Source organism: Mauremys mutica, chromosome 4 (genome assembly GCF_020497125.1).
Source record: "Mauremys mutica isolate MM-2020 ecotype Southern chromosome 4, ASM2049712v1, whole genome shotgun sequence".
NCBI classification, from domain to species: Eukaryota; Metazoa; Chordata; order Testudines; family Geoemydidae; genus Mauremys; species Mauremys mutica.
Genome location: NC_059075.1, coordinates 66,835,931 through 66,862,215, shown reverse-complemented (window position 1 = coordinate 66,862,215; position 26,285 = coordinate 66,835,931). Strand labels below are relative to the sequence as shown.

The window sequence follows — 26,285 nt, the reverse complement described above, 5'->3', positions numbered from 1 at the left end:
TCAAAGGCACTGAGCACCCAGAGCTCCTCCTGTCTTCAGCTGGAGCAGCTGGTGCGCAGCACTTCCAGGAATCAGGCCCTAAATCAATACATTACACACGCATCCTCAGGCTCTTTTGTCTTCCTCTTCTGCATAGCTGGTGGGGGAAGAGGGACCTAGATTTTCCTTTTCCATGCTGGTGTAGCCTTTGAACATAATTCCTGGTCAGGTGATTGAATAATGGAATTGGCGTACCTGCTCCCTTTTCCATCTTCCCTCCACCACAGAAACCATCATCATGGGCATAATACATCTATGAACCAATGCTGCAGTGCTTGGTCAACCAGCCTTGCCCCTTTTCTATCCCAAACGACTGAAATAAAGAGAGTGTTATGTAACAAAAGATGCCATGGGGATGTACATGGTGCAGCATCCTCTGCTTCCTGACAGGATTCCAAGCTGCCCTCTCCCTCCCAAAACAGCCTCTGAGGCAGGGGAACACATGTCAATTCTTCTGGTTTATTCTCCGTCTAGATAGTTTTCGCCTTCCTGGCTTGGCTTTAAATTTAGACTGGGTAGATGGCTGCCAAGGGACCCATATGTTGGGTTCTGTGGTTCTGGGAAGAAAGACTGCAGGAAATAGCAATCTGCCCAAGGGATTCCCTCTCACCACCCTCTCACTCCAAAAGTCCCTCCCCAAAACACATGGTGCCAGAGGCAGCTGGCTAGCCAGCCAGAAGACAGATTTAACACCCCACTGAAAAGGAAGGGAAACAGCAAACAAGGGATGCAAAACTGGTGACTTGGGTAGGGGAACTAAGAGAACCAATCCACCAGAGGCCACCCCTGCATCTACTTAGTAGCTACCCCCAAGCATTAGCCCCCACCCCTTGTTGTAACCAAATAAAAATCACCATTACACATTTGTTTTCTAGGTACATTTGGTATTGTTGTTGGGGGGAGGGCAGTCCTCTGATCTCTTAAATTCTAACACAGAAAACTGGTGGTCGTAGAACAGCAGTACCTGTCACTTGTCCTTCGAACGATTTAGAAACCTGGTAATTACAAAAAAAGAAGATCTGTAGGACCTTGTTGCTGGTCTTAGAGATGAGAAAGTCAAGCTGAGGTTCTGCTTCCTTCATTTGGTATGTCCAGGAGGAACGCTGTAGGTGGGGGGCAGCCTTGACAGAACTGGAGAGGAGAGAGGGGGAGATAAAAGAATAAAAACAGTTCCAGCCAAGGAACTTCACAGTATGGTTCCCCTCCAGTCCCATGCTCTTGTGCCCAGAAAGTCAACAGTTCTCTGTGGATCAAGGAGCACAGGGGGCCTTGGGAGGAGAATCCAGGTTAGCCACCACACTCGTCAGCACAATGCTATAGTTCAGCATCATTTTGCCAAGCAATAGTAGTGACAACCCTTCGAGAAGGATCAGGAGCTCGTCTTCTCATTAAAGTGGGTTTCCCCCAATGTTCTTGGGCAAAGAAAAGAAGGAGAAAGAAAGGTGCTGTAAGAGAGGAAATTAGAAAGAAATAGAAGAGAGTGAGAGAAGGGAGCATGTTGGGCACAACTTAGACCCGGGTATGCCTACAGGTTCGCGAGGTGCCTGAGGCTGAGGCAGCCGCAGAAGTGGACGGGGACTCTTCATCTGTTGTGTCTCCCTGCTCTTCCTTGTGGAGGCCGAGGTTGATGTGGCTCTGCAAGGCTGCTGGGGTCAGCCACTCCTTGGGGAGGCAACTTTGGAGGAAAGGGATGCACGAGCTGAAGTAGGCTAGGCGATTCACCCAACGGGGGATCTCCTTCCCACACAGGATCTGCAGAGCAAACAGAAAAGGAACATGGTTACCAGCACCAAGGCATGTGTATCACGAGGCTGCTATAAAGACCACCACCTCCTTCTCCCCAGTCAGTCAATGGCCTGGATTCCTCAGTGCTCAGAAGATTCCTGTTTGATTACAGGGGCTATCTTTTGAGGTCACAGCCAGCCTTAAACTCAAACAATGTAAGCTTCTTCTTGGGGTGCCTTAGGCAAACTCCCAAGTGACTGGCCAACCCAATCTGTCCCTCAATCAGCAGGTTTGGGGAAGGTGTGGTAAACTACTCCTGTCCTTTCTCTCTCCTCTGACATTTTGAGACCTTGTTCTTATTTGGGGCTCATAGATCAGAAAGCCAGTCCTGCGGGTAGCTCTCAGAACACAGTTGATGCCATTTTCACTCTGTAATGCCAAAAGATTTGGACTGACATTGCCCTGAGCTTCATTAAGCTGACAGTTGGCCGTAACCAGGTGAATGGATGATTGTGAGGAACTATTCTGTCTGCTCCCCACTTTCTGTAACATTGATGCAGTCAGGTTGATTAATCTACAAAGATTTATGCCACAGCACCTTGAAGTCCTTTTCTTATTGTAACTCTTAGCCCCTCCTTTCTTCCTTAAAATAAACTACTGAAATAGGAAAAAGAAACCACCAAGAACAAATCCCAGTATCTTGTGGGTCCCACACTTACCACATGCATGGCATTGTTTTGTGTATGCTCTCATGGCATGTGTACTGCCATGTTTTGTTTTGCTTTGCTAATAACCACACAAAATCTGACATGATGGCATGGGATGGCTCAGGGGATTGTTTTTGTGACACAGAACCCTTTCTCCCTTAGGCCATGAGTCCAAATACATTTTTACTGAACCACAGTAGCATGTGGAACTACTTTAAAGTTTAGAGATAAGTGTATGAAACCCAGGGCATTGGTACTAAGCATCAGAAAAGTGAATAGAACCATGTTCCTTGAGTAGCTCTTTTGCTGCCAAAATTACTTGTAAACACTCAAGTTATGTAGGAATCAGTAATGTTCTACATTTTCATTTTGGGGACAAATTCCTACATCAGTGACTTCCTCATGGAGTCACCACTCCTCCCAAATTTCTAAACACCACTGCCAGATCTTCTTATGGACCATACCCCTACTATATGAGTTTAAGAATAGTTAACAGGAAAGGATCTGTAGCCCAGACTGATTCACAAATCACAGTTTGAGAACCACTGAATAAGACTTTGTCAGCAGGTCATTTTATTTCCATCCAGGATCTTAAGAAAATTCATTTAAAAAATTATATTATATAAATTTAGCCTAACATTCACCTTTGAAAAGCAAATATTGTACCCATCTATCTCCTTGAAGCCTGACCAGTACCTCCAAACCTAGTACCATTGCCTCCATTTTTGGTTGCATTTCGCCTCAATCCCTTTTCCAGCCCCAGTAGCTCTGGTAACAGACCGCCTCCTTGGAAAATGAATATATAAAATAAGGTGCCGTTTTTTAAAGTATGCATTTAATTCTGGAGGAAGGCGCTGGATCAAAACTACGAAGGAATCACAAAAATACCGTTAGAACAATGAACATGGTAGTGGAGCTTTCGGAGAATTAGTGCTAGAAAAAGAGCTGCAGAAGGAAGGAGTGGTTGGAGTGGCTGTTTTGTTTGATTCCTTTCACTAAGCAGCTCAGAAAACTGTGACAATTGCTCCTGCCATTCCCTATGTGGAAATGATGCTGAGGGATTTTGCTTTTATTGCCTTTTTCACAGGGCAAATCAAAGAAGCCCGGAGGAACTGTAAAATGTACTTAAGGACATGTGGGCATCAGGCCATCACTCACCAATTAGGGCAGTTTATGGAGCTCGAGGGCAATGATGATGCCTAAGATCACGTCTACACTAGAGGTGCTACAATGGTACAGCTACAGAAGCTCTGTAGTGTAGATGCGTCCTACAGTGACAGGAGGGTGTCACGGGGCAATCCACTGAGAGACCTTTCAAGCTTTAATCATAAACCAAAACCACTCTAGATCTCCTTTGCCACCACCATATTGTACAGTACTGTGTTTTTCCAGCAGGCCACAGCCTGCAGGGTTATTTACATACATTTACAGTCCAGAGCCAGCTTCCCCACTTGCTTCTAGGGCAGGGACTAGTACTAGCAGCAGTCAGTCTTGCCTGTCTCTGCCTTCCTTCAGCTCCCTCCTCTTCCCCAGCACTGACTTTCTGTCTGCTTATCTTATCCCAGGACTAGGAGTTGCTTCCCCCTGAATCAGACCCTCAGCTGTAGCTCTCCTCAGTGAAGTGGCACCCTCAGTCAACTACCCGCCTTCCAGTGAGGTCCCCATTAATATATACTGGTGGGGACTGGAGTGACAGGGTGCTAAGTTAGCTCCTGACTCAGCACACCCTGTTACCAAGGGTTTTTTCCATAGTCGTAGGTAATCCACCTTCCCAAGTGATGGTCGCCAGGGCAGTGGAAGAATCCTTTAATCAACCTAGCCTTGTCTACACCAGGGGCTAGGCCGGTCTAACTACAGCGCTCAGGGATGTGAAATTTTCACACCCTGAGTGCTGTACCTGTGTCAACCTAGCTTTTAAGTGTAGACCAGGCCTAAGTAGTTCCCCTTCCCTCAGAGACACGCCAGTCTGAGTCTTCTCCATCACCAAAGCCACCTTGTTACTACTCCACAGTGGAATAGGAATCTCAACAAGGTAGCAAAAAGGAACTTCAGGAAATCCTAACAGTAGTACAACCTTTTCCTTAGCTTTGAGCTGTCTGCTTTGCAATGTATTGTGGCGGGAGTAGTAGTACATACCAGTCCAGAGGTAATAGAGAAAACCAGATTTTAATGAGATTAGACCAACTGAACTTAATTAAAGCCATACAAGGAAAATGAAGAGGGAGAATTCCAATAATATCTGAATCCTTGGAAGCTCTGCCCATTGTAGCTCCCCAGGCAGAATAATCAGTTAGAAATGTTACATCAGGAGAACAACTCACCTACCCTGATGGCCAGACACTGTTTCCAGCAGTGTAACCTTTTCATGGGTGTCACGCATGCCAGACAATGAGGCGTATTTTCCCACTCCCCCCACCCTGAGAGAGGCATTTCCTTCTGTGGAGGGATGTGTACAAGTCCTTTTGAGACACAACAGGTAAACTGTCTTGGATCAGAAACACTGGTCTTGACTTCTAGATCAAAATAAACACCCATCATGCTTTTAAAAGGTACCTACTGGCTTAAAACTTAAAAGAGCTGTAGTGAATCCTCATCTGGATTGCTGTCAGGCTTTGCAGAGTCCCTGGGAGCAGGACAACTGTACTGAAATGTGGATGGAATAAGGACTACTGTCTTCTCCCAGTTTGTCTGAGGCTTTGAGAAGGCAGTTGAGGCTCCTAGCTGATTCTGCTAATTGGGACAGGGAGCCTTTTGCACTAAACAAGCCCTTTAAGTTGACTGTAAAGATGCTTATCCCCCCTTAGAAAATGAAGACTAGGAGCTACGAGGGCTGGACTAGGCTGCATCACACTGAACTCTGATGAGGAGCATGAGGATGCTTAGGCATCCATTTGAGGAAGAATACAGCTTGCGTAATACGAATGTACCTCTCAAATGTGCTTCGAGTTAAGGAACATCACACAAAGGCCTTGTCTACACTACCAAGTTTTGTCACCAAAACTGCCATTTGTCAACCCAAACAGTGAGTGCGTACACATTGTGAGGCAACTTTTGCCTGGGAAAATGTCTGGTTTTGGTGACAAAAATACATTCATACTCATGATAGATTTATGTCTTTTTCCCCTACATTTTTTTTTGACAAAGTGCAAGTGTAGACACCATGCTTCATTTCATTGCTTTAATGGGCCTCCAGGTGTCGTCCCACAATGCCCATCCTGATTGCTTTGGTCAGCAGTTTGAACTCCACTGCCCTGCAGCCAGGTAAACAACCATCATAGAATATCAAGGTTGGAAGGGACCTCAGGAGGTCATCTAGTCCAACCCCCTGCTCAAAGCAAAGCCAATCCCCAGACAGATTTTTTGCCCCAGATCCCTAAATGGCCCCCTCAAGGATTGAACTCACAACCCTGGGTTTAGCAGGCCAATGCTCAAACCACTGAGCTTTCCCTCTCTCCCCAATCCACCCCTCCCTCATAGAAGCCTTGGGAATTTTTGAAATTCCATTTCCTGTTGGGGCTCGGCATGGAGAGGTCTCATCGCATCTTCCCCGGTGACCATGGCGGGTTATCGCAGCAAACGCTCTCCCTCCTGGACCACTGCGGAGCTGTTGGGTCTGCTCAGTATATGGGGACAGGAGGCTGTGCAGTCCCAGCTGCGCTTGAGCCATAGGAACTGGGATACCTACGGGCAGATTTATCGAGGCGTGTGCGAAAAGGGCCATGATCGGGACATGCTGCAGTGCAGAGCGAAGATTAAAAAGCTGAGGCAGGCGTACCATAAGGTGAGGGAGGCAAACCGTTGCTCCGCTGCTTCACCTAAGACCTGCAGGTTCTATAAGGAGCTGGATGCTATCCTCAGTGGTGACCTCACCTCCATCACCAAGAGCCCCGTGGATACTTTGGAGGGCACGGAGATGGCGGAAAGAGGACCTAACCCAGAGGACAAAGTTACTGATGAAGAGGTGGAGTTAGATGAGGATGTGTAGCTCCCGGCGGGGTTGCCTGGTGGGGTAGGCAGCCAGGAATTGTTCTCCACTCCAGAGGTACCTAGTCAGTGTCAACAGTTGCTCTCAGCAGTGAGCAAGAAGCAGGAGATGAGACTCCTGGCAAGTGGCTGTGGTTGTGTAGTGCGGAGGTGGATTCAGGGCAAAGAAATGTGGGAGGCTGGCTGTGTTTCTGTGAGCTGGACATTTCCCTGTGTAGCTAATCAATACAGCAGAACAGGGTATTGATGCATGCCAAGATTTCATGGGAATCCTCCAGAGAGATCTCCAAGGAAGTTTCCTGGAGGTACTCAGTAATCCTCTGCTGAAGGTTCCCTGGCAGAGCAGCTTTGTTCCTTCCCTCATTGTAGGAAATTTTCCCATGCCATATGGAAATCACTTGTGTGGGGACCAAAGTGGCACATAGATGAGCAGCATAGGGAGCAGGGCGGAAGCCACAAGCATGTAGTAGATGTACCCTCAATTCCCTGTTTACCTTTAGCAGTGAGATGTCTGCTAGAATTACCCGCATGTGGAAAAGTGTTGGAGAATTTTAGAATTTGTTCCCTAGAATGCTGCACCATGACCCTTGCAAAGAGTTTGTGCTCTTTTCCCCATGTGGAGCACCCCTTCCTCCCCACGCCAACACTCACCATGCTTTGGGTGTTCACAGAGATGTGTGTCTGGCTAGGGTCAGTAAGAAAGTGATGGCAATGTTGCAAAAGGTGTATTTAATTAAAATGTTTCAATGCTGTGCATAAATATAACAATCTCGCTTCTGTGCATTGTCCCCTGTGCTTTACCAGATGTGGCCTTCAGGAACACCCCATACACCCCTGCCAAGTGTCTGCACAAGAAAGTGCCCAAGACTCAGCAGAGAAAAGACATGTTCTGGGACATCCTGCAATGCTCCAATGCAGAAAAGAGGGAATGAAAGGAGTGCTGGGAAGCAGGGCTGGTGCAACCATTTAGGTGATCTAGGCGGTCGCTTAGGGCACTGGGATTTGGGGGGCACTATTTTCTTCGGCAGTGACTGTGGCTGCCAGATCTTTGGCCGACCCGGTCGCCACCAGCATTTAGGTGGAGGGAGCTGGGGCAGGGGAGCGCGGGGAGGGCCTCCTGCAGCAAGTAAGGGGGGTGGGAAGGCGGCACGCAGGGGAACTCCCCGGCCCAGCTCACCCCTGCCCCGCCTCCACCCCGAGCACGCCGTGGCTGCTTCACTTCTCCCGGCGCCCAGGCTTGCGGCGCCTAAGCTGATTGGCGCTGCAAGCCTGAGAGGCGGGAAAAGTGAGGCAGTGACGGCGTGCTTGGGGAGGAGGCAGGGCAGGGGTGAACTGCTTCACTTCTCCTGCTTCCCAGGCTTGCAGCACCAATCAGCTTAGGCGCCACAAGCCTGGGAGGTGGGAGAAGTGAAGCAGCCACGGCGTGCTTGGGGTGCTCGTACTCGGAGCAGGGGTGAGCTGGGGGGGGGAGCTGCCGCAAGGGGGGCACCTCAGGGCGAAGGGGGGTAGCTGCCGTGAGGCGGGGGGGGCGCAAGTTGGAAGTTTCGCCTAGGGCGCGAAACATCCTTGCATCGGCCCTGCTGGGAAGCCAAATAGCATGACAGAAAAGAGAATCACACGTTTGTTAAGGACGCTACTGAGCAGATGATTAAAGTAATGGAGGAGCAAACGCAGATGCTGAAGTCCTTAATAATGCAGCAGACTGAACAGATCAGTGCTCGACCTTCACTGCAGCACATTCAGAACTCTTTTCCGTGCCCCTCAAACTCCTCCTGCACATTTCTTTCCATCTTCCAGGACTTCTCGGTTTCCTCTTTACTCCACCCCCTTGGACAACTTCCACAATGATAGCTGAACCTACCCACAGTTGTGAAAGTCTGCCCTTCCCTGGTTCCTCCTTTCCCACCAAGCATCTGTGTTTTGTGTGTGCTTTTTCTTGTGCAATAAAAGCAAACTTTTATAATGGTAAATCATCTCTTTTTTTAATACAAGGTGAGATTGCAGGCATTGCCAATACATGCACATGCCTTTTAATCACTTTATTACAGGAATATAATGCCCCAAATGTCACCATTGCCCCCTAGGAAAACTACATGTAATGTAACATTAAAGCAACTCACACAGAGATATACGTTACTGGTGGTCATTGTCAAAGTGCTGCCTCAAAGCCTCCTTGATTCAAATAGCTCCCCTCTGGGCTCCTCTGTCAGCCCTGGTATCTGGCTGCTCAAAATCAGTGGCAAGGAGTCTGCCTCAGCACTCCATCCCTGAGCAAACCTTTCACCCTTAGCTTCACAGAGATTACACAATGTACGGCACACGGCTATGACCATGGGAATATTATCCTCAGTGAGGTCCAATCTGCCATAAAGGCATCACCAGTGCACCTTTAATCTGCCAAAGGCACATTCAACTGTCATCTGGCACCTACTGAGACTGTTGTTGAACTGCTCCTTATTGCTGTCCAGGTGTCCTGTGTAAGGTTTCATGAACCACGGTTGTAAGGGGTACACAGGGTCTCCAAGGATCACTATGGGCATTTCGACCCCCCACCCTCCCCGTAATCTTCTGGTTAGGAAAGAAAGTCCCCACTTGCACTTTCTGTACAAGCTGGTGATTCTGAAGATGCGTGCGTCACACACTTTCCCAGACCACCCCATGTTGATCTCAGTGAAATGCCCACGGTGATCCACAAGCGCCTGCAACACCATGGAGAAGTACCCCTTCCTATTGATGTATTCCATCTGGTGCCAAAATTGGAATGTGTGTGCCATCTATCGCCCATCCACAGTTAGGGAAACCCATTTCTGCAAAGCCATCCACTATTTCACACATTTCCCAGAGTCACGGTCCTTCATAGCAGGATGTGATTTATTGCCCTGCACACTTGCATTAACACAGCCCCAACGGTTGACTTCCCCATTCCAAATTGATTTGCGACTGACCGGTAGCAGTCTGGAGTTGCCAGCTTCCACACAGCGATTGCCACACGCTTCTCTACTGAGAAGGCAGCTCTCATTCTGATGTCCTTGTACCACAGGTCTGGGGCCAGCTCCGCGCACAGTTCCAGGAAGGTGCTTTCCGCATCTGAAAGTTCTGTAGCCACTGCTCGTCATCCCACACCTGCATGACAATACGACCCCACCATTCAGTGCTTGTTTCATGAGCCCAAAAGTGACGATCTATCCTATGCGACGATCTATCCTGCTCTGTGAATGCCAAAAGCTATCTAAAGTTGCTCCTATTCATATCGTGCAGAATGTCAAGCTCCTGCGAGTCTTCCTCAGTTAGGAACTTCACAATTAACTGCACTGGCTTCCGCAATGTCTTCATGACAGTTAACAGAGCATAGGAGAGCAGTGCGGGATCCATCTCTTCTCACCAAGATGCCAGGGTGCACAGCAAAGAAGGGCCGCTGAAAAAATGCTGCAAAAGAAAGCCAGAAGCCCATGGAGTTCTGGGACAGAAAGCAATGCATCACAGGACATATAGCACTGTCCCAAGATGCGCCACAATCCACTCCATCATCCCACAAGACCTAGCGACAGAAGGACTGTGGGATAGGTACCCACAGTGCATTGCTCACATTGTCGATGACAGTGCCCCCACTGTGGACGCAATCTGCCGACAGAGGGAGCGAGTGTGAACACGAAATTGCAATTTTTATTATGTCGACTTTTGGGTGTCGACATCACTTTTGTTGACACAAACTGGTAGTGTAGACAGTGGCCATCAGAGAAGTACAGCTGCTAGAGAACAAGTCCCAAATACACATCCCAGGAACAGTTTCTCTTGTTCATACAAACCCCCTGTGACTTGTATCCATTCACTGCTGTTGGTCCTAGACCTTCCACAGCTTCTGTATTCAAGTCTGAGCTATTCGCCTTGTCCCACTACATTTTGGTGCCATGGGGGCTCTCACTGCTCCTACAGACAGAGATTCAACACTTTGGGCTAGCAAGAGTGGGGATTGAGAGTCACTGCTTATCCCCATGTACATCCCTGATATTCCTGCATCTTCCCCCATCTCCCTTCTGGGAGAACAGCTCACACTAAAACCTGCAAGCTTCATGCATTGCCCCCATTTGAGGCAGAAAACTTCTGCAGCAGCTGTGTGTACTTACTGCCACCACTAGGGGGCATTTTACTGTCGAGAAGTTGGCTTTCCTTTACTAGAAGTTCTTGGGGGGTGGGGGTTTGGCTAACAGCTGCACATGCCCCCGCTGCTGTCTGGGGAGCCAAGTGGAAACACAGTTCAGACATATAGAGCAGAAGCCAAAAGTGAAGGAGAGATGGGAACTGACAGTCTGGGATCTAGTTCTGGGGAGCTGTCAAGTCCACACCAGCGCTTCAGCTCACCAATCTACAAGTGACGCAGAAAATAGAGAGAGTCTCAGAGTCCCTGAAGTCAGGCCCATTTCCCATTCCCATCCTCCAATGTATCTGAGAGTTGAATTCATTTAAATGAAGGAAAATAGCAGAAATGTATAACATCCACCATATGCTTAAAGCACATGTTATTGCTGGCAGCCGCATCCTTTAGTACTGCTGAAACTAACAGCTGGGTAATCTGACCCACATATGCCAGAAATGCTACTTCACAGGCAATAGGAGAGTGACAAAAGGTGTGATAAAAAACATTTGGAATAATGCAACAGGAAACTATCGTCCCTAACTGGTGCTATGCAGCCAACTGAATAGTTCCCTAAATATCACTGGTATTTAGGTTTAGCCCAATATCCCCAAATACCCCTGTGATATTTGGGATACCTAGAAATGTACTGGGGACCTAAACATGAGAATGGGGATAAGGAGGGAGCACAGTTAGCAGGAAGGTGAGAGAAGAGCCACAAGAATGATTAAAGGATTAGAAAACCTGTCTTTTAGTGATAGACTCAAGATACTCAATCCATTTAGCTTAACAAAGAGAAGGTTAAGCGGTGAGTCTATTACAGTCCGTAAGTGCCTACATGAGAAACAAATATTTAATAAAGGGATCTTCAGTTTAGCAAAGAAAGTATAATATGATCCAATGGCTGGAAGTTGAAGCCAGACAAATTAAGCCTGGAAGTACATTTTGAACAGTGAGGGTGATTAACTATTGGAACAACTTATCGAGGTTCCTGGTGGATTCTCCATCATTGGCAATTTTTAAATCAAGACTGGAAGTGTTTCTAAATGCTCGGCTCTAGGAATTATTGTAGGGAAGTTCTATGGCCTGTGTTATACAGGAGGGCAGACTAGATGATCACAATGCTCCATTGTGGCTTTGGAATCTATGAATCAGTGGCAAATAACAGACCACAGGATCTTCTGCTAAATTACTGATCAAAGCTTCATAGACTGAGAGAACACAGTAGAGGGATAAAACTGACTTCACTGGAGTCACCTAGCTGAGATCTAGTGCCAGGGACCACATTTTTGAACAATAATCTCACCTACCTAAAGTTAAGTTCTCTTTTAAACATCAGCCTCAGCAAGATTACTATAGCATGTCAGTCAGCCTCAGCAAGATTACTATAGCACGTCAATGGACCCTTCAATGGAAAAAATAAGTCTCTGGTCCTTGCCCCTGTAGCAAAACAACTTAAAGTGAAACCTGATGGCCAGAGAGGCTTGTTAATGAAAAAGAGAACTTCACCAGTGCAAGGAGGTTCTATCCTGCAAATCCCAGGAGGAATGTCTCCCTCGTTTACTCTCCTCCCATCCTATCCTCTCTCACCTTACACCCCCCTACAATTTTCATATGCTCCTCCCTCTGCAGACCTCCGAGGTCTGCAGGAAGGGAGTCTTTGTCCTGCAAACCTTAGGATACCTGCATGGGGATGGGACTGCAGACAACAGGAGGCCTGAGCCTTTTCAGACCCTGACAGACTTACGTTGGGTTGTTGGAGGCCTAACAAACTCTCTAGACTCACTTGAGGCAGGCAGTTTGGGTGTGTATTACCTTTCAAGAATTAGATCTTTTAAGAACAACACCGTACTATCCTCACATATTATAAAATGCAGAGTGAAGGTTACACTTCTCAAACACGACCCCCAAACCATCTTTACTCTGGTCTCCAAGCACTACAGAATTTCCTTTTATCAGTGACCACAAAGACTAGAAAGCCTCAACATTAAGCATATAATTATTGTAATGCTTCACAACCTTCTTTAGGATCATACTTAGAATGCACACAGAATTTTACAAATTTCTGATTAGACAAACAACACAGTGAAGGCAATCATTTCCCACACCTCATTAAGGGCCTGATCCAAAGCCTTAGGAAGACAATGTGAGTCTTCCCAAGGGCTTTGGCTCTGACGCTAAGGGCAGAATCCTGCAAGGAGCTGAAGGTATTCAGTGCATTGTAGATGGTGCTCATCAAGCCCTCAGAACCAGGCCCTATGATTCAATGTGGCAACCAGTTCTACAGATGCCAGGAAACACAGGCTAGCAGGTCTCCTTTTACAAATGTCATATGCCCAGATTATGCTATTGTGCAAATGTCATGTGAAAAGAGAAAGAGTTATTGTGTTGACAATGCAGCACAATTAGCATTCAGGCATTCATAGTTTAAATTTTAGAATCAATGCTCTGTGGTGCATGCTTTTAATGCTCTGCATGCAAAGGAGGGAAGGCAGAGTTACAGGAGCCTGGGTACCTTATGGAGAAGTGCAACTTGAATTCCTCATTTCCTGGTTGTCTAACATGAGGTTTGTTTGTTTCAAATAACATTCTGGAAGGGTAACGTACTCAAGCATGAAACCATAATTTGAGATGTAGTGAAAAACAATTTCACATAAGAACTCCCATAATGGGTCAGACTAATGTCCATCTAGCCCAGTATCCTGTCTCTGACAGCGGCCAGACCCAGAGCTTCAGGGGAAGTGCATAAAACAGGGCAATTTTTGAGAGATCTATCCCGTCTTCCCCTGAGCTTCTGGCAGAGGTTTAGGGTTACCCCAAGCATAGAGTTACATCCCTGATTATCTTAGCTAATACCCATTGATGGACCTATCCTCCATGAACTTATCTAGCTCCTTTTTGAACTCAGTTATACTTTTGGCCTTCACAAATCCCCTGACAATGAGTTCTAAAGGTCAATTGTGCACTGTGTGGAAAATTATTAGTTAAATTGGAAAAAAATGGGGATTAATATGAGAATTGAAAGGTGGGTAAGGATCTGGTTAAAGGGGAGATTACAAAGGGTCATACAGAAAGGTGAACGGTCAGCCTGGAGGGAGGTTCCGAGTGGAGTTCCTCAAGGATCAGTCTTAGGACCTTGGCACATAAAAGTGGCTGTGTGCTAATACAATTTGCAGATAACACAACATTGGGAGGTATTGCTAATACAGAGGAGAACCAGAATATCATACAAGAAGATTTGGAGGACCTTGAAAACTGTAGTAAAAGAGCTATGAAGAAATGTAATAGTGCAAAGTGCAGGTCATACACTTAGGGATTAACTGTAAGACTTGTTGCTATAAACTGGAGATGTATCAGTTGGAAGCAACAGAGGGGGAGAAAGATCTGGGTGCACTGGTTGATCACAGGATGACTATGAGCTGCCAGTGTGATTGTTGCCATGAAAAAGGCTAATGTGATCATGGGATACATCAGGCAAGGTATTTTCAGGAGAGATAAGGAAGTGTTAGTACAATTATCCAAGGCACTGGTGAGACCTCATCTAGAATTCTGTGTACAATTTATGTTTAGGAAAGATAATTTCAAACTGGAACAGATGCAGAGAAAGGCTTTTTGGATGTTTAGAGGTATGGAGAACCTACTTCACAAGAGGAGACTTAACGATCTTAGCTTGTTTAGCCTAACAAAACGAAGGCTGAGGGGAGATATGGCTGCTCTCTAGAAATACATCAGAGGGGAAAACACCATGAAGGGAGAGGAGTTATTTAAGTTAAGGGCCAAAACTGACATGAACAAATGGATATAAACTGTCCATCCGTAAGTTTGGGCTTGAAATTAGACAAAGGTTTCTAACTGTCAGAGGAGTGAAGTTCAGGACAAACCTTCCAAGGGGAGAAGTGGGGACAAAATAATTAACTTATTTTAAGACTGAGTTTAATATATTTATGGAGGGGATGGCATGATGAGATTGCATACAGTGGCATATGGCCCATCCACAACTTCTATTAGCAAATATCCCTAATGGCAAGGGATGGGACACTAGATGGGGAGTGTTCCAAGTTACTACAGAGAATGTTTTCCCAGGTGTCTGGCTGGTGGGTCTTGCCCACATGCTCAGGGTCTAACTGATCATCATATTTGAGGTTGGGGAGGAATTTTTTCTCAGGTCAGATTGGCAGAGATGCTGGGGGAATCTCCACTTCCTCTGCCCCATGGGGCACGAGTCACTTGCTGGGTTTGAAGTAAATGGTGGATTCTCTAAAAAAAGAACAGGAGTACTTGTGGCACCTTAAAGACTAACAAATTTATTTCAGCATGAGCTTTCGTGAGCTGCAGCTCACTTCTTCGGATGCATTCTTCGGTGGATTCTCTGTAACTTGAAGTGTTTAAATCAAGATTTGAGGACTTCAGTAATTCAGCCAGAGGTTATGAGCCTATTACAGGAGTGGGTGGGTGAGGTTGTGTGGCCTGTGATGTGCAGGTCTGACCAGGTGATCATCGTAGTCCATTCTGGCCTTCATGTCTATGACTAAATTGAACAGCTCTAATCTTTTTAGTCTTTCCTTATATGTCAGCTGATCCATACCCTTAATCATCTTTGTTGCCCTCTCTGAACCATTTATCTGTTAATCATTTTCATTGAGCTGAGAGAATCACTCAGTGCAGCCAAGAGTGGAAAGGTTAGTGATGAAAGAATAATCTCTTAGACTTTTATATAGCATCTTTCATCCCAAGGAATCCTAAAATGCTTCATAAACTTAAACTGATGTAGAAGCTATTCCTAGAAATCTGCTCATTTCACTGCCTTAATGTAGCCAAACCTGAAATAAAACAGCTGCTGTATTCAACAGCAAAACTACACAACCTTATGGCAGGAAATAAAGAAAAATCAGCTCCAATTGAAACTGCAGGAGGATTTGTGGATACAGAATGTCATTATTAATGAGTTTCTATGGAATGCTGTAAATCATCATGGTACTTAAACTAAAAAAAAATATACAGCCCCTGCCCGCAGCTAGCCACATTCAAAGCCCCCTGAAGTCAGTTGGAGTTTTTCCATTCACTTCAGTGGATATTGGACCAGGAACAAAACAAGAAAACACTTGCTGATGTTCTTTGTTTCCCTGTTGTTTCTTCCTGCTGCCGATCCCTCCTCCTAACTATCTCTGCCCCCTGCCAACCATTAACAGAATAGCTCATATGTGTTTGCTGAACAAAATGCCATTCCCACAAACACATCCCATGGGCCTCATCTTTGGAGAACAAACCAACAGTAATTACCAGCTGAAGAAACCTTGGATACTATTTGACTGGGATATGCTCAAGTTCAGATTCCAAAAGCAGCTGCATCTTCAAAATCGGACACCGGTGCATTCAGCTTTGGAGTTGAATTATTCACTGATAGCTAAAAAGCAGCTTTCTTGTTTGACCATTCCTTGATGCAGCAGACCTGCCTTGCTGACAATCAAACAATTTTTAAGGAAATCAGAACACTGGGGTGAGTTTGTTGCACACATGAGCAGGTTTGCCTTGGTTTTTAAAGGAAATACAGATCGCAAGAGGCCAATTAGTATGCTCCAGCCATCAGCTCCACAGCACAGCTCTACCTTCCACCTGACAATAGAACAAATTGCCCCATTTCAACATGGCTCCAACCGCCCTTATGAAGGATGACCCATTTACCCACCACACTGAAAGCAAAAAACATAACTCCACCTGTCCACATAACAGGCATCTTAAGACTCCTGAAGCCCCACTCCATCATGGCTTCAATTACACAGGGCACAAACTTGTCCAGCATGATTCTATCAACCAGTGACAGACCTACACCCCCCTCCCTGCCACACACCACCACCGATCAATAGAGAGACTTTTGTCCAGAATGATAGGGGTGGGGTGGGGGACATAATCTTGTATCCTGTGTGGATATGGCTCCACCTGCAAATCTTGTAGCATCTGGAATCACCAGATACTTCCCAGAGACAAAGTAATTGAGGAAATATCTTTTATTGCCCCCATCTCTGTTGGGGAGAGAGACGTGCTTTCCAGCTACACAGAGGAAACCTGCACAACACTTTGAAAAGATGACCCTGGGAGCTTAAATTCATAACTTTGCTAGACACTAAAAATCATGATCTTAATACAGACACAATGTATGGTTTATTATAACAATCTGTAACCCCTTTCTGTGTTATGATTACACGGGCGTTAACAGGCCACTTCACCTTGAATGGTCCCTTAGAACAGGGGCGGGCAAACTTTTTGGCGTGAGGGCCACATTGGGTTTCTGAAATTGTATGGAGGGCCGGTGAGGGGAGGCTGTGCTTCTCGCTTCTCGCCCCCTGCTTCTCGGCCCCTGATGGTCCCCCCGGGATCCCTGCCCCATCCACTCACCCCCCTCTCCCTGTCCCCTGACCACCCCTGGAATCCCTGCCCCTGACTGCCCCCTGCCACCCCATCCAACCCCTCCTCTCCTTCCTGACTGCTCCCCCGGGACCCCTGCCCCCATTTAACCTCCCCTTTTCCCTGCCCTCTGACTGCCCCAACCCCTATCCACACCCCTGCCCCCTGACCACACCCCCGAACTCCCCTGCCCTCTATCCAACCCCCCCCCCACTCCCTGCCCCCTTACTGCGCTGTCTGGAGCACCAGTGGCTGGCGGCACTACAGCCGCACTGCCCAGAGCACCAGGACAGACAGCCGTGCTGCCCGGCTGGAGCCAGCCACGCCACCACGCAGCACAGAGCACCAGGTCATGCCGTGGCTCTGCAGCTGCGCTGCCCCAGGAGCTCGCAGCCCTGCCACCCAGAGCATTGCGCCAGCGGCTCAGTAAGCTGAGGCTGCATGGGAGGGGGAACAGCAGGGGAGGGGCCCGGGGCTAGCCTCCCGGGCCAGGAGCTCAGGGGCTGGGCAGGAGGGTCCCGTGGGCCGGATGTGGCCCGCGGGCCATAGTTTGCCCACCTCTCCCTTAGAATATGTGATAACTACTTATGCTAAACTGTCTGTTCAACCTTGTACTTAGCTGTGACGCTCTGAGTACCTTTCCCGGACCTGAAGAAGAGCTCTGTGTAGCTCAAAAGCTTGTTTCTCTCACCAACAGAAGTTGGTCCAATAAAAGATATTACCTCATCCACCTTGTCTCTCTCATATCCTGGGACCGACATGGCTACAACAACACTGCATACAGATACCTCCCACTAGATTCTATTTGCATGGTTTCATCAGGTGTGCCTGCCCAAACCAGCTCCATCTGCCCCCATAATCTTGATAATCTTAACATGATGCCAGCCACTAGCACCCTGTCCACTAGACTGCTAATTTAGCACCCGCATACTAACACTCACACTAGCCCTCAGGTTGCAATACCCTGCATAATCCCGCATTCAGACTCCATCTGACGCAATCTTAGCAATTTCAAAATAAGCGTTACTGAGGATGACAACCCCAAAGAATTTGGGGTTTGGATGTTTACCAAAGTTCAGAGAACCCAACTGCCTTTGTGAGTTTCTGTGCTAACCCTCATAGCAGGATGCTCTGAGTGAAGTGATGCTGAATCTGTTGAACCAGAACTCACAAAAGATTTCTAGCTACAAAGCTCAGTGGTGACTGGTTCTGACAAGCTTGGAATCTCACAGTTCAGCCCTAGTAAGGACACTGAAGTATTTTACTGCAGATTGAACTAAACCAGCTCAGGGGTTTAGGAGCCTCTCTCTTTTTCTTCTGGCAGCCAACTAAGGCTATCTAATAAAAATATATATATACTTTGCCCCTTAAAGCACCTATCAGAGGATCTGATGCACTTTGCAGATGTTAATTAGGCCTCACACTATGCCCATGAAAGAGGGAAGTATTATCACCATTTTACAGATGAGAAAACGGAGACAGAGAAGTTTAGCAAATTTGTCCATTGTCACACAGTGAGTCAGTGGCAGAGGCAATGGAACACAGGAATCCTAGCTCACAATCTCACATTCTAACTGCTGACCTCATACGCACTCTCCTTACATTCCTGTTGGTGTTGGTAGCTGCCATCAAGCATGTCTTTGATCTGTGGGCAATCACAGACCTAGCTGGGGCTGATAAGTGTGCTAGCCTCCCCTCATTCTGACTAAATAGGAGAAGCAATTAAGTTCCTTTATGGAGTAAGACAGATAAAACAAAAAAAGCTACCACCCAAAGGCTGGCAGATAAGCAGCCAAGCTTTTGAATGCTTCTCTAAATCAGACCTCTGAACTCTAGGTATTGGCTCATTACCAATTAATAGTGAGACTCCAGAGTCTGTATGAGCCAGTAGCTCTGGCCCCAAGCATGTCTGAGCAGTGTTGGTCTTGTGAAATTATGAGAACTGCCTAGTAGGACACAAGTTTCTTCAGTCACCTTCCTTTTATTCTCCCCAAGGAGACACTCCTCACGCATGAAATTTTCATCACTCTCAACCTTTTTTTTCCTAAAGTAACTATTGCCACTACTCTTAGTCCCAGAGCTTTGGTCACCAAAGTGGGCACCATGTTCACCATCCCTAGAACCAGCTCCATATACATACCCATGACCCACCAGCCAAAGTATCTTTCTAAATTCCCTATCCATGATCCTGTCCAACTCCAGAGGCATCAGCAGAGAACTAATTCCTCACTACCATTCCCCACTGCCTATTTAGGAAACTGCTCTTTGGCGCCACTTCCTGATCCAATTTGGGTGTGAGGAAGGTGTGATCACATGATGAAGAATTTCAGATAGGGAGGGGAGGATTAACACTGCCCATAGACTGGCGAGAGGTGGCCAAGGTGTATATATGTATATGTGTGTGTGTGTGTGTGTGTGTGTGTGTGTGTGTGTGTGTGTGTGTGTGTGTGTGTGTGTGTGTGTGTGTGTGTGTGTGTGTGTGTGTCATAGATATGCAAAAGTGGGAAGATCTTGTAATAGATGGAGAAGGAAATGGATGCTTTCCACATCCCCACATTACTTTTCCATTTGGCCAATTTTGGAACAAAGCAAAGCAGCTCTTTGGTCTACTGGTTCCTAGATTTCCAAAGAAATCCAGCAGAGACAGAAGAGGGAGCATTTGGAAACTTTCAGTGGCGCATACTGGAATTTTTGCTAAGGATAGAATCAGGAAGTGCAACATCACTGAAGTCTGTGAAGGTGCATGAATTTGTCCCAACATGTTCAGATAATCAGTTCAGCCTCAAGGTGCTAATCCAAACCAAACTTCTGAACCTTGCCAGGTTCCACTTGATCATTCCACTAGCCCACACAGTGATGATGCTGGACAGATGGGGAAACTACTGGCTTGTGAGTGGAGGAATAAAGGAGGAAAAAGGCAGCAGCAGGTGCAAAAGGAGGAAAAAACAAGCCTGGTAAGAAGGGAATCAGTCACTGGGATGATTCTGCTTCCCACAAGTGATTTTTACCAATCAAATCTAAACATATAGTCTTAGAAATATAGAGACTTTGAAAGAATAATCGCATAGGAGTTTGAACCTTATGTGCTAATTTCAGGATCAGTTTCAGTCTCTTTAAATAGTCTCTCTAGGTTTTAAAAAAATATGATGTGATAATTTAGGAGTCGATTTGGGATGCTTAACTCTCACCTCAGCATCCCAGAGAGCTCTTTCAGAACAAAAACAACGAGGAGTCCTTGTGGCACCTTAAGACTAACAAATGTGTTAGTCTCTAAGGTGCCACAAGGACTCCTCATTGTGTTTGCTGATACAGACTAACACAGCTATCACTCTGAAACCTTTCAGAACAAGTTTCTCAACCACGCAGCTGAATTCTGCTATCATTGATTTAAGCAGAATTATTGCCCATTCACACAGGCATATGTGAGCATTGTTTGGCCCAATAGCTGTCAGGGATTCTCTGTCTGTGCCCCGGGAGACCTGACCTGGTTGGATTGACTGATTCAGCCTTTTTCTACTTGCCCCCATTATTTAAAAAAAGCAGCAGCAGGAGGGTTTCACAGTAACTGTAAGACAGATAAATAACTCCAGGCTGGGAGGCTGCTACAAGATGCAGAAGGTTGTGACCTTTTCTGTGGCACGTCAGATAAATTATGCATATAAATCAGAAAGAAAATCATTCCCCTTTCAAGAGCAAGGAGCAAAGAACCAATAAATGAACCGACCACTGGCCTTTCTGTCACTGCAGCCCTGCAGTGTACTTCCAACATGAATGTCCTTTAAGATTAAAACCAGTTTGTGGTTCTAAATCCAGTGCCTAATTATAGGGACATCAGCTTGAGGATGCATCATCAAAAGGGACAGTTTGGAGCAGTCAAGCATGATCTGTCATAAGGATCACAGAACACACTTTTGTACAGTTTAAGACTTGCCTCTGCCCGAGAAGAATTTGAAAGGGAACCAGGTTATTCTTGCACATTCACATCTGAAAATCCCTCCTGGAGGCTGCCACATTCACTAATTTCCCACTCCCTTCCCAGATGAACCATTAAGGTACCATTAGGGGCAGCTAGGTGGGATCTGGGGTGCAGCTAGAATCATTTAGATGCCTAATATGTGGGTGCAGTCCAGCAGTTAGACATCTAAATGACATCAACTGCATCCACGAACAATGGTGGGCATGAAAAGGCAAGGCAAGCCAAGCTGAGGCCTTCTTAAAAGTAAATCTGTCCTACTGTAATAAGAGAGAGGTTGAAATCAACGCATTTATACCCCCTTTACCCCTCAACTATCAAGTGTTCAGAAACTGGATCCAAATCTGAATGTTGTAGCTCAAATTCCTGTCTCAGATTGTAACTGGGCTTCTGTCTGAGGGAGCTCAATCAATCAGCTGAGCCCAAACAATGGGAAGAGTGGGTGTTTTATTAAGATTGAACTCAGAACCTAACCCATTCCCCATGGGGAGAACAGAGCTCCTACTCCTTTCTGTCCTCTTTCTGTGGCAACATGACCTCTGTCTGCTTAGCATGCCGTGGAGTCTGCCTTCAGACCACGTGACCAGATGGTAGCCTCCAAACTTCCAGCCAATCAGCCAACGGAGTAACATCTGTATGGACACTAATTCACAGGGCCACAGCCAAATGAGAAAATGAAGAAGGCCAAACACAGTCAGCTAGCACACGGCTGTCCATCTAACTCTTGAGGCCCACCAGCCGTATTTGTGAAAACTAAATGTTAACTCTTACATTGCCAACTGGCTTTTGGGCTGTCTCAGCTCAGTCCTTCTGGCTAAGATAGTTCTTTCCCTAGCTTCATAGTGCCACCCCGATTTTGTCTACACTGAGAGCACCACAGGCTGTGATCTCATCAAATATCCCAAGTAGTATTGGCCTGACAGATAGTAATAATAATAGTAGTAGAAGCAGGAGTAATACCTAGTTCTTATCTAGCACTTCTAATAAGTAGATCTCAAAGTGCCAGTATCATTATTCCCATTTTATACATGTGGAAACTGAGGCATAGAGCAGTGAAGAGACTTCCCTAAGGGCACCCAACAAGTCGGCAGTAGCACCAGGAATAGAACCCGGGTCTCCAGAATCCCAGTCCAATGCACTATCCACTAGGCCACACTACCTCCAAGGAATGCCAGGGTGCTCTAGGAAGTGGCACTGATGATTCAGTAGGTAGCACTCTTGCTTCCATGTCAGAAGTGAGTCACTGCCAAGCATGGTGTAAAGGCACAGTAGCCTTGAAAGTGCCATCTCTTGGATGAGAGGTAGCAAGACAGGTCCTGACCACATGTACCCACTTGAGCTCCCTGGGGATTTTTTGCATGGTCTGTGTGTTCAACCTGCCGTCTCTAATCAAATCCCAGTCTGAACAAGTAATTACATTCTGCTGACCTAAATTCCCACCTCAATTTTTTTCTTGGATATTCTTCTTTACTTCCAGTTCTTCACTTTTGCATAATGTAGCTATGCATTATTAAATAGATGCTGTGGTCTGCCTCAAATGAAGAGGAGCCTCTGTGGGGGTGGGGCTGGATAAGAACAGAAGGGGAGAAGGATGGATAGAAGCAAAAGGGGTGAATAAGTTGGAGGCTACATAGTCTCAGAGGAGTGGGGGGACAGAAGCCAGGGGATAGGGGCTTGAATAAGGGGAGGAGAGCTGGAGGCAAAGTGCAGTAGGATCATAGAAGGAAGGTGGATGGAGAATTGGGGGTGGATAAAAGCAGAAGGGTGAGAGCTGGGCTGTGATGGATAGGAGTACGGTGGAAAGAGACAGGCTGGGGGCATAAGGGTCTATAACAACTAGATTACATACCCCTTCAGAACCTGAAATTGAACTGAGGAGTCCTGAGTCTCTAAATGGTCTGATCTCTGCCAGTATCTGTGAAGCCTACCGGCAAAGCGTGTGTCTCTGCCACCCTCCACTGACCGGTCTATAGAGAAGATAACAGCCTACTACTGCTACTAGTTACTGCCCTTTACTGTGAATGCAAAGATCCAAACCCTGCTGATGACTCCGGTGGGTGGTCAGTATGGTTCCACATGATATAATTTGTTTTTTCAGTGTGTTTGTTTGTTTGTTTAATAGGACGTAACATTAAAACCCACATGAAAAGAATATTAAGTCAAGCAGTCAAGCAAAGTTAAGCAGTCAAAAATTAGGAAATGACAAAATTAAAGTTGCCTGCACAACCTTAATTTGGCCCCCTTGTGTGGGTGTGATTTGAGAGAGAAATAACATATATGAAAATACAGAGTTTATATAAACTTTGATTATTTTTAGTTTAAATGGGATTTATCATAAGAAGCTTTAAAGTCTTTCCCCTAGAAGACTGAAATTTCCAACGAGATAAGCTGCATGACCTGTCACCCATTTTAAAAATAGGAAGGTTGCCAAATTATCATGTTTACCAGAAAAGTCAGAGACATCTGTCAGAAGATGTTCACATGTAATTTTAATGTTGCTGATGGATGTTGAGAGGCTGGCGTTTTTGCTAGGGTCTTTGCAACTAGCTATTTTTACTGAATTTTGAGCCCTCACTTTTGGTAAGTTGGTGCAAGATACCAGCAAAGGCTTTCTCCCCCAAAGGGGACAGGTAAGAGAGAAAGAGGTTAACTTCCTCAAAAGGGGTCTTGCACCTCTTTCATTTTGGATATTTTTGGCGGTGACAAGCTCACCCCCACAGTGCTTGTAGTATGCAACAATAAATATGTTTAAAACTGCTGGCTTAAGCAGCGCTTTTTCAAACTGATGCTGGCCTAAAAATTACCTAACCTCTGATCAAGGTATACTTCAGCCTGATTTGCCCAAAGACCTCAGGGGGTGGTGCTGTAAGGTGGAGTAAGTGAGAATCGCAAACTATAAAAAAGAAGGTTAAAGCCATGGGCCTTTGTCCATCAGCTCAACGAGCCAGCTGAGGGAAGACTGACACTCCTGGTATACAAAGCAGGCCACCTTTGGGGAAAGGAAGTGAAGACAACAGAAAACAGATGACACCAACTTTTGCCCAGTCTCCCAGCACCAAGCACTGTACCAGCTACATCATCATCTGGTTCCCTGACTGCAGCTCCAGCTCCTATTCCATGTGAGTCCAGAGACCATGAAAGCTAAAGAGTTCAAATCCTGTTATCTTATGTATTTTATTTTTTCCTTTTTCTGTTTTTGTCTTCTTTTATTAATTGGAAGATGTCCCAGCCTTTTAGCAGCATTTTAGAAGATGAAAGCGTGGCTGTGTGTGTGCATGTGAGTGCCTAGAAAGTTCACATGGAGAAGGAACTGGAAAGGAAGTTTAAACAACCCTGAACTCAGTCTCTTGAAAGCTATTGATTGAATGCATGTTCCATGTTCTGTGTAGAGAACTAAAACACTTTAAAACTGTCAGCTGTAAATTGGCAAATAAGAGTTGTCAAATTTCGTCTTTTGCACTGCTTTGGATGAAGGTCTTTAGTTGGAACTTATAACCAGACAACCACCTCCTGAAATGCCCTTTTATGATTTATAAGATTATCTGTTGTATAAAATAAATCTGATGATTTGACTCCCATCCAATATTGCTATTAACTTGTTGATTTGTTAATTGTATTTCTTAATTCAATTTCGGAGTGTTAATAGAAGTTTCCTTTTAGCTATATGCTTTCTTGATTTTATTTTTGTTTATTAACACTAATAAAATTTATATAACGGATACTGAATCTTCTCTCTTTCAATAGGCAACATGGACTAGAACCATTGAAAATCTGGGTATATGTCAGCCAGTCATCAGCTCCTTCCTAAATTAACCTTTGGTTCTCACAATTATGACACTGCTTTTAATTACATGAGCACATACCATTTTCCCACAAGACCTCTGCCTCATTCAGTGCACAGGATGGACCTGCTGTGGGGATCAATCAAGACTGTGTAGTGACAGAGGCTTGTGTCTATAGGACCTCTGCTTCATCTGTTGCAAAAGTTGGAAAGTGTATAGTCAATCAGGTACGGGATTGCAGGAAGAGAAAGAGCATTCTCACGGTTAAGGCAATTGACTGGAGAAGTGGAGTCTATCTCTGCCTCTGCCACAGAGATCCTGTGTGGCACTAGACAAGTCAGTTAAACCAAACTTTACACAGATGGGCACTCATTGTGTGTTTCTCATTTTCTGGGTGCCTGACTTGGACCCTGGGTCTGATTTGCAGAAGTGCTGAGTACTCATGACCGTAACTGAAGCTGTGCTTTGAATGTATGAAGCGCTCTATAATGTGAAGCACTCTGAAAAATCAAGTCCTGGGTGTCTCAAAGTGGGCATCCAAAATTAGGGCATGCTTTTTTACCTTAATCTCTTTGTGCCTCAGCTCCCCACCTGTAAAATGGAGATAAGGGTGTTGTGAACATAAATTAATTAATATGCGTGAAGCACTCAGGTACTACAGTGTTGAGTACCACAGAAAAGTCCATGAGGAAATTAGTAAGTCAGTCTTCAGTGCAGGGTTCGATGGTGTGTGGTAAATAAGACCTGGGGTCACATACAGTATGCGGAGGATAAAAAGAAATATCGAATAACTACCCATTCACTGAATGAGACTTGGGTCCTGTGGTAAAAACAGGCTTTAATTGCATGATCACATACTATAATGAAGCATATGCAGAAGGGGGCTGAATTAAGGTTACATGGGCAGTTTAAGATTGCTTTAAAAAATTATGTACATTTTACATTGTCATAAACAGATAGTTAAGGGTTAAGGTCTCTTTTACCTGTAAAGGGTTAACATGCAGTACCTGATGACCACCTGACCAGAGGACCAATCAGAGACAAGATAATTTCAAATCTCTGTGGAGGGAAGCCTTTGTCTGTGTTCTTTGTTAGAGAGTTCTCTTTTTGGATCTAAGAGAGGCCAGTCATGTCTCCAAGTTCTCCTGGAGTAGTTCCTACTATTCAATAGTGAGTATTAATTAGAAAGGCGGATTAGTCTTATAATTTGATTTCTACATTTGCAATTGTGTGTTTGCAGAAGGAATTTTTTTATTCCTGTTTGCTGTTACTTTGCTTTTACTGAGAAAGAAAGGAGGGGGGGATTCTCTCCAGAGATTAATAAGTTTAGACCCTGTGTATTGTTCCATCTTGGATTACAGAGACAAGTTACTTTCTTTTTATTTTTTAATAAATCTTTTCTGTAAAGGACTTGGTTAATCTTTCTTTGGGTGGATTCTCAGAGAAAGGGGAGGGGGAGGCATCCCTCTGTAGTTAGATCCCGGTATCTCTCCTAGGAAAAGGGAGGGGGGAGGAAGCAGGGGGGAATGGTTTATTTCTCC

The 26,285-nt window shown here is 45.7% G+C and overlaps 1 protein-coding gene and 1 long non-coding RNA gene across 3 annotated transcripts in view; one reads left to right on the top strand and one right to left on the bottom strand.

Moving 5' to 3' along the window:
• Window positions 1–902: 902 nt before the first annotated feature.
• The window catches only part of LOC123368223 (deubiquitinase DESI2-like), an 81,431-nt gene continuing 56,048 nt past the window's right edge, over window positions 903–26,285 (bottom strand). Inside the window, exons 6-7 of one of the 2 annotated variants that reach the window (XM_045012822.1) lie at window positions 1,569–1,791; window positions 903–1,170 (exon numbers count right to left, since the gene is read on the bottom strand). In XM_045012822.1, coding sequence (XP_044868757.1) covers window positions 1,118–1,170; window positions 1,569–1,791 — 276 coding nt within the window. In that variant the 3' untranslated portion in view covers window positions 903–1,117. Of the gene's footprint in view, window positions 1,792–26,285 lie in introns of both variants that reach the window. The other variant, XM_045012823.1, reaches the window with a different exon arrangement.
• LOC123368227 lies at window positions 19,607–23,995 on the top strand. The gene is made up of 3 exons (XR_006578718.1): window positions 19,607–19,728; window positions 19,812–19,943; window positions 23,898–23,995. It is a non-coding gene; the product is annotated as an uncharacterized LOC123368227 (long non-coding RNA).